At 40.1% G+C, this 13,128-nt stretch overlaps 2 protein-coding genes across 2 annotated transcripts; one reads left to right on the top strand and one right to left on the bottom strand.

Moving 5' to 3' along the window:
- Positions 1–19: 19 nt before the first annotated feature.
- Positions 20–5,477, bottom strand: fam78ba (family with sequence similarity 78 member Ba). The gene is made up of 2 exons (XM_026936528.3): positions 3,860–5,477; positions 20–1,997 (listed from the first exon to the last, which is right to left on the bottom strand). Exons 1-2 carry the CDS (start codon positions 4,198–4,200, stop codon positions 1,475–1,477), a joined length of 864 nt encoding a protein of 287 aa, XP_026792329.1. The 5' UTR covers positions 4,201–5,477; the 3' UTR covers positions 20–1,474.
- A 204-nt stretch (positions 5,478–5,681) lies between these two features.
- On the top strand, positions 5,682–13,068 carry cmpk (cytidylate kinase). Its single transcript, XM_026936529.3, has 6 exons — positions 5,682–5,963; positions 8,660–8,806; positions 11,139–11,291; positions 11,440–11,516; positions 11,912–12,008; positions 12,151–13,068. Exons 1-6 carry the CDS (start codon positions 5,832–5,834, stop codon positions 12,190–12,192), a joined length of 648 nt encoding a protein of 215 aa, XP_026792330.2. The 5' UTR covers positions 5,682–5,831; the 3' UTR covers positions 12,193–13,068.
- Positions 13,069–13,128: the final 60 nt, after the last annotated feature.

Genomic DNA, 13,128 nt, shown 5'->3' with positions numbered 1-13,128 from the left:
TCCTCCGTCGCTTAAACAACTTTCCATGCTCTGAGTCCGAGGCTTCTTCTTCTTAACAGTTAGCTAGCACGTGTGCAGCCATTGCATAGACTTGATATGGATACGAAGAAGCAATATTCAAAGTGAAATCAGCTGCAGAGGCGTTAAGTGTTGATCTTCAAGAAAGGTCTTTCATTTAATTATTTGTTTCAATTTTGAGAAACTAGTTTATTTTTCCTCTAAGAAAATGTCATCGTTTAAGATCAAAATGATTTTCAGGTGTGACGTCCAAATATGCTGCTGGTGTTTAACATCCTGGTTTGATACAACACTGTGTGTGTGGGTGTGGGTGTGGGTGTGTGCATGTGTGAGCTCTCCAGTCACAAGACCGCCTTAGTCACATGATTACCTTGTAGGCTTGATAGGGTTAAAGGGTCAGGAATTAACCTGGGAGCTAACTGGAGAATAATTTAAAGATAGATAGATGGGTAGATAGATAGACAGATAAATAGTGACAGATAGAGACAATGAGATATAGAAAAAGAATAAGAAAAAGAGAGACAGAAAAAGACTGATGGAGAAACTAACCACATGCAGACTAACTTTTGAAGGCATTTTCATTTCGACTGCCTGCATTTCCTTTACCCGAGAATAATCATGATTTATTTCCACATTCATTTAATTTGTCTGTGTGTGTGCTGATTAACAATAATTAGCTATGCTTGGGTGTAGGAGGTTTACGTGATGGAAAATTAATGCTGAAAGGACCTGCAGAGTGTCTGTGTGAGAGGACGGGGTGGGGTGGAGGACAGATGGGGGACGGGAGAGAGGGATGCAGGAGGGATGGAGGACAGATGGAGTGTGTGCTAATATGGAAACTGCCTACAGTGCAGCACCTGAGTGAGGAAGAGTGAGGGGAAACTCGTTCCGGATCAGGCAGGAGGACAGAAACACACTCCTACCAGCTTTCTGTGTGTCTGTGTGTGTGTGTGTGAGACATCGCTAATCATGCTACACCTCTCAGTCACTGCTTGAGTCATGTTTGCTAGCTAAGCATCTCTGCTAGCATTCTCTAAAGCGGTGTGAAAGATCTGAAGCTTCTTATACTAATAATACTTCTCGAGTTTGGTGTAATTCAGTGCCACTTGCTTGTGCACAATGAAGTCTGTATCAATCAATCACTGATCAAGATTAGGGTACTTATCGTCCTGCACTGAGGAGCGTCACCCTACAGTCCGACATAACTGTTAAACTGATTTTTCACCTTTCTCAGCATTGGGATTCATTTCTCCATTAGCAGTCCATCATTGAGGAACCCTTCATTTCCCATCATCCATTGCTCACGCACAGACAAGTTTTGACCATTCATTTGTAAAACCGTCCACTAACCCTCCCACGATTTTCCATGATGCCATACTCCTGCACAGAGGGCAGACAGATGCTAATGGATGCATTTTTGCCACATTACACCGTGATCCAGTTTTGACTAACTGGTCTATTTGGAGGGGATGACGACTAGCGGTGGCCCCCTCCTTGGCCTCCACATTAACACCTGTGCATCATTGGCGTTGGGTCTCGTCAGTGCGTTTGGCGGAATGGGTTCATTGTTGGTGAGGATGAGCGGCTGTTCCTGGTACGTTTGGCTGACCAGAGTAGCTCGGGAGCCCAGCGGCATCGTAGGATCGATGGCAATGTCGACCCGCATGCGCCACCTCACCGTCTGCAGCAGGATCTTCTCACGCGTCACAGTGTTCAGTGCCACCAACCACGTGATGAAGCTCTGGTCACGAGTGACGCGAGTGAGTGCCGGGGCACTGCTCTCGCCCACGGGCACCGCCCACGTCACGCTCGGGTAGAAGTTGTCGTTCATGCTGACGGTGAGGCGCGACGGCTTGGACGTCGGACCTGTGATAGTCACGGTTTCTGTAGTGTTGCCGTACCACGGGTAGCTGACGCCATCTGAGTCGCTGATGGCTTTCACGCGGCCTTCGCGCAGTTCCGGCAGCTCCCAGCTCGACCTGCGGTGGGAGGAAATGTTCAGGGGTCAGAGGTCACGAGGATGCAGATCTGCTTCACCAACAAAATGGACAAATAAGGTGAGTGGAAGGAGAAATGAGAGGGTGAACTTTCATTCAGATGTCTATTAAAAATGTATCAAAGATGGGCCTGAGAATGAACATGCAACGAGGGAACAACATCAGGGGTCACGGAAACTTCTCAAAATCAGCTTCTCAAATGAAAGTGATGTAGGAATGAAACCGGAGCAGATAAGATGAGATGGAGGATGGAGAAGAGGAGAAGCACTTCATTCAAGAGCTAATAAAACAGAATGAATTGGTCGGTGAATGAAAAGGGCAGGTGCTTTCGTCTGTTTGTCCTCCTTTTCATTAATTACTGATCATGCACTGGGATAGAAGACACGTTTGGAAGCTTCAAAAATGTTGCATGTGAAATTATTTTAAAATGTACTTATTTAAATTCAACTTTTTGCGCCCTAAAAAGGCTCTAGATGCATTTAAGAAAATATTTTGTAGAATCACATTTCTAAAATGTAGTAAGCTAATTGTAAGTAAATTTTTACCAGTGGCTCAGACAATGTGTTGGAGTACATGATAGTAATATGTTTATTTAGTTTTTGTCCACTTCTTTTTACCCTCCTACACACTAAAGACTTACATCACTCACACGTCACGCATCAGCTAGAAGAGTAAACAAGTGTGCAATATGAGACGCTTTCTGTAAAGCACTGATACTCCTCCTGTAATACCGCCCCCTACTGAGCACAAGCTGAACTACAACAGCAGGGAGTTTAATGTTGTGGTTCAGTTTCTCTTTCGGCTGCTCCCGTTAGGGGTCGCCATAGCGGATCACCTGTCTCCATTACTGCAATCCGGTTTTATGATTCGGATAATTGATTTGGCACAGGTTTTACGCCAGGTTCTCCTCCTGACGCAGCCCTTACATTTTATTCGGGCTTGGGACCGGCACTGAGAGTGCACTAGCTTGTGCAGTGCCAGTGGCTGGGTTTGGTGACCAGCGTGGAGCTCAAACCCCTCGATCCTGAGATGAAGGGTCTTATGCGCTACCTACTGAGCCAGCTGGGCACCAGCTGAATTACAGACTATTAATAATAAACTGTTCTTATTGTTTGTTTTTGGTTCAGAAGGAGCAGGCTGAGTGATTACTCATTGTTTGGAAACACCAACAAGTATTTCAGTTCATGTCAAAATGACCAAATTCACCAAACTTAATAGCTGTCCTTTAACTACTGTGTGATGATGACAATACTTATTATTATTATTATTATTATTATTATTATTATTATTAGTGGTAGTAATACACAGAGAATCATATTTAGTTTCCACATATTTATTTTCCTTTTTAGCTGTATATTTTTAATTAAATACAAATAAGAAGTAGTTTGGGTGTTTTAATTTTATTTATTTATTTTTTTTAATATAGTGAATTTATTTTATTTTCATGATTTGTAATAAAAGTCATGGAGCATCGTTTTTTCTTTATTGCACAGGTAATTATTAGTACTCATCTTTAGTTTCTACACATTTATTCTAGTTTTTAGATGTGTATTTTTAAACAGATACAAATAAGGAATGACTTTTATTCAAATAAAAAAAATAATAAAATTTTTCAAAATAAAAGCATGCGGTTCTTTTTTTAAAGTACCAATCTTTTCATCTTTTCTTTAATAGCATTACTATTATTATTATTATTATTATTATTATTATTATTATTGTTGTTGTTGTTGTTGTTATTTTGCAAAACATTGTTATATGTTGAATTACTATTACTATTACTATTATTATTATTATTACTGAGGCGTGATACTGTCGTGGCGTTTCGGGTCACTGCGGTTACTCACGCGCCCGCGTCTCCGTACGTGTTGTAAAACTCCATCTGCGTACACGCCTGAATCCAGCCCACCGTCCACGTCTCGTTCCTGGGCACGGGCGGCATCACGACCCCGGCGGAGGCGCGGAAGTAGGGCGTCCGGTAACGCAGCACAATGGGCGAGTTCTCCTCCACCACCGTGGGGCTCCGGTCGATGGACGCCGACACCTCGTAGACCACGATGTTCTCGCGCCGCACGCGCGGCTTACACGCCACGCTCTGGAGGCAGCCCATGGCCCCGCCTGCGAGGAGCGCGAGCGCGATCGCGAGAAGCGACGGCAGGAACAAGACAGTTCGGAGCCTTACGCTCATATGTTCAAGTCCCTTAGCAATGTAACAGTAACGCTTGCACCTTACCACCTGGAAAAACGTTGACGTATTGCTAATAATGTATTGTAGTGTAGAACTACACTCACACACACTCACACACACACACACACAGTGAGCTGTTGTCAGGCTACAAAATTAGCTTTGCCGCTATGCTCCTATTTCTGAGGTAATTTTTATGCAGTGTGATTGAAAGGTTTGGTTAATAACAATAATATCAGTTTCTTCATTAAATATTACACATATAGCCATTTCTTCCTAACACATAAACAGATCCGTTTAAAACAGTTAGCTAGCCTGCTGTAGCTGTAGCAGTAGCTAAGGTAAGCTAAGCTAGCTAAGGATAAAACATCACTAGCTAACTTTCCCTGAATACATTAATGAAGTTGCGGAGTTAGCTTAGCAAAAAAAAATCAAATACTGAGGTTTTCTTAAAGAAGTTTAAGAAGAAATTATTTAACTATTAATAATTAACACGTTAATTAGTTTATACAAATAATAAGTGGCTCGCGAGCTCTATTTTTTTTTAAACTGACGTCAAAAAAGTAACGGACATTCACTAGGAAGCTAGCCTAGTTAGCTAGTGCGGATAAGTGTCGCTATTTTATGATAACAAAAAAGCAGAATCTATAAAGAACTGATAATGACATAAATTACTTAATTAACACTCCGACTTTGTGAAATAAAATAATAATAATAATAAAGGAAAGAGAGAATTTCAGCTGTATTTAAATTAAGGTCTATTCATTCAGAAAGAGCGATGTGGGTCGCGAGCGCCACTGCGGGTTACCAAGCGACCAAAGGGAATGACACGGATGTCGCGCGCGCGTTTAAGCCATTTTGGAGGGAAAAACAATAAAAATGAAAGGAATAAAGAAGAGTGTAGAGAAACGAGGTGAAAGGTAGCTCTACTCGACCCCCCCTTCTTCCTTCTCTTCCTCCACCACCACCTCCTCCTCCTCTTCCTCCTCTTCCTCCACCTCTCCTCCCGCGGAGTGCCGCACTGCCCTTGGCGTTTGTCCCCGCGCTCGGTTGCGCACGCGACGCGGTTCGGATGCGCTCGGTTTCCGGTTCCCACGTCCCCACCGTGCCTGTCTCTGCGCCCTCTGTCCCCGCCGTCATGTCAGTGGCGAGGTGCTGAAAGAGGCGGCGGCGGCGGCGGCGGCAGCATCCGAGCCGAAGGGATCCTGCTCGAGCCGAGGCTCAGACAACACGCGCGCGCTGGATGACGGCACCGGAAACACAAACCCGTCGAATCTGAATAATCCTCGGGATGCATCTTTAGATTAAAAATGTATCCATATTAACTCATAAATCAAGGAATTAAACGAAACGTTTTTATTTTTACGGTAAAACACAACGGTCGCTGTTCAATCGTAACTAGTGCTGATGGTTATTCAGGTCACGCGCACGGAGCAGCAGCAGCAGCAGCAGCATCAAGCGTGCGCGTTCACAGCACAGGGCGTGGCTTGTGTCAACACCAGGCCACGCCCTCCTGCTCGCTCATTGGTCTTCACAGCGGAAGAGGAATCAGCTCCAAGCGCCACTTCCTACTTACCGGCCAACTCATTCCGCTCATTACCGGCGACCTTTCGACGGTTTCTCCTGCGGGGTTTATGATCGTCGGACCGCTCCGCAGCCTGTGTAAGAAAGCTCCGAGGATTTTTCTCGCCATGAATCCGCAGGTAGTGTTCGTCCTGGGCGGACCCGGAGCCGGAAAAGGAACCCAGTGCGCCAAAATCGTCGAGGTAGGTAGACACGGGCTCGCTCGCGCCACATCAGACACAACCGGTCTCGTGCCAAAATGATATGAAATAATAAAATGTGATGTACAAGATCTGCAGAGCTGGGTACAACACACACACACACACACACACACACACACACCTCTTTACTGCCCTTATGGCCACATCCCAAAATGTCTTCCTTCTCCCTAAAGACGCTCACTACATACTGGTTGTAAACAAAAATTATCATTTTATCCCCTACCAAGTGCCCTGTATGGGTCATGGGAAGCCGTTTGGGATCCAGCCAGCTTTGTTGTTTTCCCCATCCGGCTTATTTCCGGGTCATCTGGGTCTGCTCCCAAATTCATCTGGTCCTCTTTAAATCTAAAGGTCCATGCACCTTCCAAGCCCACTTCACTTAGGGTCCCTAGGAAGTCATATCCACACCACTTGACACTTCAGCATCATGGGCTGAACTCTAAAGTCCCTGTACAAGTGCAGTACATAGAGGATGAGATATAATGGCATTCAGTACTCCATGTGTTGCTCTGTATGTCCAGGGCACATCTTATATTAGTGACTATATTAGGATATATTATGACTAGTGCGCTAGAAGTCTGTCTGAGAATTATTTGGGATTCAACCAGGTCAAATCAGACTAGCACTTGGTTTAACCTTAATGCAGTGACAGCACTGAATGCTCTTCCTCTGTATGTCCACAAGGATGTGATTTGGGATTTAACCCAAATGATATCAGAAGACATTTCTAGGGTACGTGATAAGAACAGCTCTGTTTGAGACAGCATGACCGAGCCACTTGAGTTTATTCAACAATTAAAAGTATTTCAACTCAGTGAAAGACAGGGAAATAAAACCACTGGTACAAAAACAGATTTTAACTTGCTGTCATACCTGTTGTTGCTCACCACACCACTCAGAACAGTGTATCATGATGTTAATATATCGCTATGTGGATATCATATCGTCCAGATTTATAAAAACAATAACGTATATAAGTAGCTAAAGTAACAGTTTTGTGAATTAGGGCTGGGCGATGTGATGATACAACCCAGATATCGTTATACACTGTGGCACAATACAATTTTCTGACATGTCGCAGGTATGGTGATATCTTTTATAACTTCACAGGAAAACTATAACAATGACAAGCTGATTGGAAGCAGCTGATTCGATCTTAATACTGAATCTGAAAGTTGTAACATTTAATTACAGAACTTTTTATTTGTGATGTTTACAAAAATAAATTATTTAATGCTGAAAAGTTCAACTCAACTTTTTTCACCTTTTTTTAATGCAACACTGCAGTTTTGCTGGAAGTTTCTTAGCAAACCTGTATACCGTGATACAAATCATTTATCTTTGAATTTCCTTCAAGTATCACGATATGATATTTTTGTTGTATTGCTCCCCTCTAGTCTGAATGCTAGCTTGTACAGATGTAATATCTCACAATTTCAGATAAAATGTGTAAAGCAGGAAGTTTCTAGGGCAGGAGCTGAGAAACAGTGAAATAGTGCACTATGTAGGGTTTAGAGGTTTTGATTTAGATTTTAAATTTGCTACTGGTTAAAAGAAAAGTTTGGTGGAAAACTCAAATGTACAGTATGTTTAATTTATTCCACATGTAGCTGAGCCAGTAAGATGTGTTAGTTGTTTTTTTTTTTTTTTAAGAATTTAGGAATTTGGGGTACATATTCCTGACAGTCTACACATGTGTCTGTGGCAGTATGAGGCTGTGGGTGTGTTTTTTTTTTTTTTCTACCCAGCAAAGTAAACATACAGTTTTATAAAGGCCTATTTATCCAAGGTGGTGGTGTGACAGCGGATTTAAACATTCTCCGCCTCCACTGGATCCTGTTACTTGCAAAAACGTCTCTTCTCATTTCGCTCTCTTCTTCTGAAGCTTAAGCAACTTTACTCCATCACATTTCATCTATTGGGTAATGGTTGAAAATTTAAATTGATCGGTCACTCCACACATGTCACTACTCATCTCTGGCATTAAGTTACTGTTACAACCCTAAAGTTGGTTATTTTCCTATAGCAGCACGCCATGAAGTGTTTTATTCCTCTTATACTACAACAATTTGCCAACAATTTAAATTTATTACTTAAAGAACGACCCATCCTACTTTTATCCTTTTACATCTAATGTTCCCGAAACAACTTAGTTCCTGTTCTCACTTATGTTATAGCAGTTATAAACTGCTCACTTATGTTATAGCAGTTATAAACAGCTTCTCTCTCTCTCTCTCTCTCTCTCTCTCTCTCTCTCTCAGTTAATAAGGCAACAAACCTTCAGCTTGCCATGTTAACTAGAAACCACAAACCGTAAACTCCACTGTCTTGAAGATGTCAGAAGTTACAGCTTTACCTCTGACTGTTACAAAATTCTGACACTGGAGACTCCTTCCATAAATATCAGCGATTACACACATTTTCATCCCTGTGAATGAGCTGTTACTATAGAAACCATAACATATTAGAACGAGCACATTATTATAACCTGCACTACTGTCAGAGCTGCTGTTATAGAAAGTTAATCAACACCTTGTGACCAATCACAATCGGAAGTTGATGTGACTGCAGAATAAGACTGTGGGTTTCTGGGTGCATGTGGGTGTAACGGCTAACCGTACGCTGGTTGTGTAATCAGTACTCATTGCCTTGTTGCGCCCCCTGTGTGTTTGTGTCAGAACTTCAGCTACACCCATCTGTCTGCTGGAGACCTGCTGAGAGAGGAACGCAGCCGGACGGGCTCCGAGTTCGGACAGCTCATCGACAGCTACATCAAGGAAGGAAAGATCGTCCCCGTGGAGATCACCATCAGCTTACTAAAGAAGGTATGTAGGTCACGTCGACACACAGCCTTTTGAATGATTCCAGAAATTCAGGTTGATCTGGAAAATAAAGAACCAGTGCTGTGAGATTTTAAGCGGAAAATCATTTTTTAAAAAAATGGAAATACACAGGAAATCTTGTATCGTAATCTAACTCGTGACCTGTTTAAACTGTTTGACAGCTAAATTAAAAAAAAAAAATCATGTTCTTTTCTATTTTACAACCGCATTGTTGATCACAGACTTTTAAAAAGTACAATGAGGAAATCGTAATCAATATTTGAATAGAAATTTATTTATTTCAGTAAATTCTGAATGAACAGGAAGAGCAGTGCAATCGTTGCAGAATTAATGCTTTTCTTAAATTGAAATGAATTGAGATTGTAATTTTAGTAAGATTTTTTGTGCGTCACTATAAATAAGTAATTTATTATCAAAATAGTTCTCATGAATATTTGTTTTCTAAAAAATTTTAGTTATTAGCCAACATGTACAGAGACAGACTCGGCTACCATCAGCACTCTAAACACAAAGTATGGAAAAGTATCATGTTTATTGTGCGATGCTGTGACGTTACTAAGCTCCCTGAATTTCAGGTTCTTCAGGTCCAGACAGACTGGTGTATGGTCCTGGAACGGAGCCACTTTTGCATACAGGTTCTTGGTATGCAAAATAATTTCCGTTCTCTAATTCCATACACGTATACGTACAAAAAAAAAAAAAAAAAAACAGACTTTGATGGACCAGTGTAGAGAATGAAACTGCAAAACTTTATGTAATTGCTGAGTCCAAAGGGTGCTTAAATATAAATCATATCAATTATTCATTAAATAATATAAAAATATATATTAGCATAATAAAACTGGAATGGGAATAGTAAATATCTTTTCATATGAAAGTGTTTAATAAAATCCATGCTCTTTTAATCCAGTCATCTGAATTTCTTACATCAAATGCTGTTTATCAAGTTATTTTAACTTGTTTTTTTACCAAATGAATTTAGATTAATTTTATTTGAATATATTCCAACCATCCTGGACAGAGATAAAGATTTCTCTCATTACATTTTTTTTTTTTTTTCCTAAACCAGAAATTTGACACGGATGGTTTCTGTAGGATGGTCACATTATTTGGGTTTAATGCCAAAAACAATACGCTCGTCTCCGCTTGTCTGCGCTAGTGTCCGTGTCTGCAGCCGAGGTCATGTCCAAGGACGGTGTTGTGTAAACTGACTTGGTGTCCAATCTTGTCAGTTCGAGTAAAATGAAAGGTTTCTGTTTTGGAGATTTATTTTACACAGACACGACACAAACCAAATATTTACCGCCACGTGTGTGATATTTTGTCTCATTCGAGCCTGCTCTGTCCTTTGCCCTCCATCTGTAATTCTGTTTATTACTTTATTTGTGCACTTTGATCTTCAGCAAACACATCAGCAATGACATGCTGTTCATCTCTGAAACTGCATTTCAGATTGGCAAAGCACAATGATTCGATCAATGCCGATGATAAAGATGATGTAACAATATGTTATGCATCACAGGTGGCATCGGGGATTTGAAACAATAACAGAGAGCTGTAGCTGATTGGATGGTGGACATTATTGTTTTTTTTTTTCACCAACTATACTGAATTTCTGCGATCTTATCGCATACTTATATGATAATGATACTACATTATATCACAGCGCTGTTGATTAATTTTCTATAACAGCAGCTCTGGCAGTAATGCAGGTTTATTTAGGATTAATGTGAAGCTGCTATAACTAACTTGTTTCACAGATGTTCCAAAACATTAATTATAAACATATAAAAAGTCTCAGTCTTTAATTAATAAAAATTTAAATCAGTGGCAAATTGCTGTGTTATGAGACGAATAAAACACTTGGGGTCATGCTGTTGTAGCAAAATTATCAACTTCAGTATGATAACAGTAACTCCGCTTCCTCACACTTCCCCATTACTCATTATTTATATAACAGCACGAGACACAGTTGTTTATTCCTGGCTAATTTATATTATTCTACATGTTTTTCATATAAAAATAAAAAATCATATTAATTTCTAAATATTTGCCTTTAATGGTATATCACACTTTTTTTTGCAGTCAAAACAACTTTACATGAAACAAGTTACTAGAGTCTTTTACAAACACAGTATTATGTAATAGAATGTAGACTCTAAATTGGACTCAAACAAACTAGAGAACTAGTTTACCAAAAACAAAAGCAACAATATTTTATAGTGAATAATAAATCAAAGAGTAAAAAATAAATAAATAAAATTGTTTGTCGCATTATACAACTGTTATATTTCTAATTTTCTGTCATCTCTAGGCGATGGAGGAGACAATGAAGAAAGATGAAAACAAATTCCGCTTCCTTATCGACGGCTTCCCTCGGAACGAGGATAACCTGCAAGGCTGGACAAAGGTTATGGATGGGAAAGCAGACGTCAAATTTGTCCTGTTTTTTGACTGTAGTAATGAAGTGAGTCATTTTCTGGTCTTCTGGTGGATTTTTGTAGTTACTGAAAAACACCCCCATGGACGGGTCATTATGAGGATCTAATTAAAGAAGACTCATGTAACTTGAGGATTTAGAGTCTGATCAGCATTATTTTGGGTTGTGGTTGCAGGTTTGTATCGAAAGGTGTCTAGAAAGAGGGAAGAGCAGTGGCAGGACAGATGACAACAAAGAGAGCTTGGAGAAAAGGTAACTTCATCTTTACATTTATATAAAATCCAGCTCTCAATTTATTTATAATACACACCAACAAAATGCTCAGCAAGCTGACATTCCACAGTCCTACATTCCCAAAGGCCCTGTGTTAAGGTCCTATGTTCTCAAATGTACTATGTTCCCAATGACCCAAGGTTCCCAGGCACTACATTCCCAAAGGTCCTGCTTCCTACAGGCCCAAAGTTATCAGGGCTCATGGTAAAGCCCTATGTGTCCCCAAAGTTCCTACATTCTTGAAGGTCTTGTGTCCCCAAAGTTCCTACATTCTTGAAGGTCTTGTGTCCCCAATGGTCCTATGTTGTCAAAGGCTCTCAAAGGTCCTGCATACAGTTTCTGTTTGACCAGACAAGCTCACTTTTTGTCCACAGGATCAAGACATACCTGCAGTCCACACGGCCAATCATAGTGCAGTACGAGAAGCAGGGAAAAGTGCGCACTATAGACGCCTCACGCTCCGTTAGTGAGGTGAGACTGCAGTGGATGGAGTTTATAATAATAATAATAATAATAATAATAATAATAATATTTAGGAACCCATTAATACAATTTCATTTCACAGATATTACTGCAGATCCTGAAGCTTTCTGATTTGCTGTCTTTTGTGCAGGTCTTCGCCGACGTGAAATCAATCTTCGACAGAGAGGGTTGACCCTGTTGACTCTGCCCTGAATGAAGTTCACTGACATCAACGATGCTACACTTCATTTATTCACACATTTATCTTTTTATTCATTTAAGTGTATTTTTGTTTAAGAGCGAATGTATGTGTGTGAAAGGGGGACATTCTGTGACTTTGTGTCCATTTATACTTAACAATGCCCAAGAGGAACAATATTCCTGTAGAACAATGATAAAAGTAGAGCAATAGAGTCCAGTTAAAGGACATTTTCCATAGGAATCATATTTAGTACTTATAGTACTCTTAGTAGTATAGTACTCTTAGTTAAATGGGATTTGGTGTTTTATCTGTGGCCATATGGATATGAAAGTGTCATATCATTATTATGTTGTTATTATTATTGTTATTATTGACCATGGCAAATGGCCTTAACAGTGATCACAGGGGGCCAAGAACTGATAGTGCCATGGTGGCTAAATTATATCATCTATGAAAAGTACATTTAAAATTGTTCTTAATTTAATTTTAAGTAAGGCTGCATTATATGGACCGAATATTGTATTGTGATACCGTCGCCACAATATATTAAACAAAATATGTTGAAAATCTGTCATGGTTAAAAATCATCCTGCATTATTTGGACCAAAATTATTCATTTAAATACAGAATCTGGAGTATCTGATTGGTCAGAAGGATCACACTACACAATTACACTTTAGAGCTCATTTACAAATGCAGCTTTCTGTCATATTACTATTAAGAATTGCAATAAAGATTAACAAATAATGTATTGTGCAACCCTGCCAGCCTGGTGTTAGCTCTAATGTTTTATCTAAACATGCCTTTGAACCATGCAAAGTCACAAGATCATCCAGTGTATAAATTAAATTAAAAGATGTCTCCTAATTCAAGAATTTGTTTTTCATTTATATGTACACCACTTGTATTTGAGTTAGAATCAGTGCA

Source organism: Pangasianodon hypophthalmus, chromosome 4 (genome assembly GCF_027358585.1).
Source record: "Pangasianodon hypophthalmus isolate fPanHyp1 chromosome 4, fPanHyp1.pri, whole genome shotgun sequence".
NCBI classification, from domain to species: domain Eukaryota; kingdom Metazoa; phylum Chordata; class Actinopteri; order Siluriformes; family Pangasiidae; genus Pangasianodon; species Pangasianodon hypophthalmus.
This window is presented reverse-complemented; position numbering and strand designations above follow the sequence as displayed.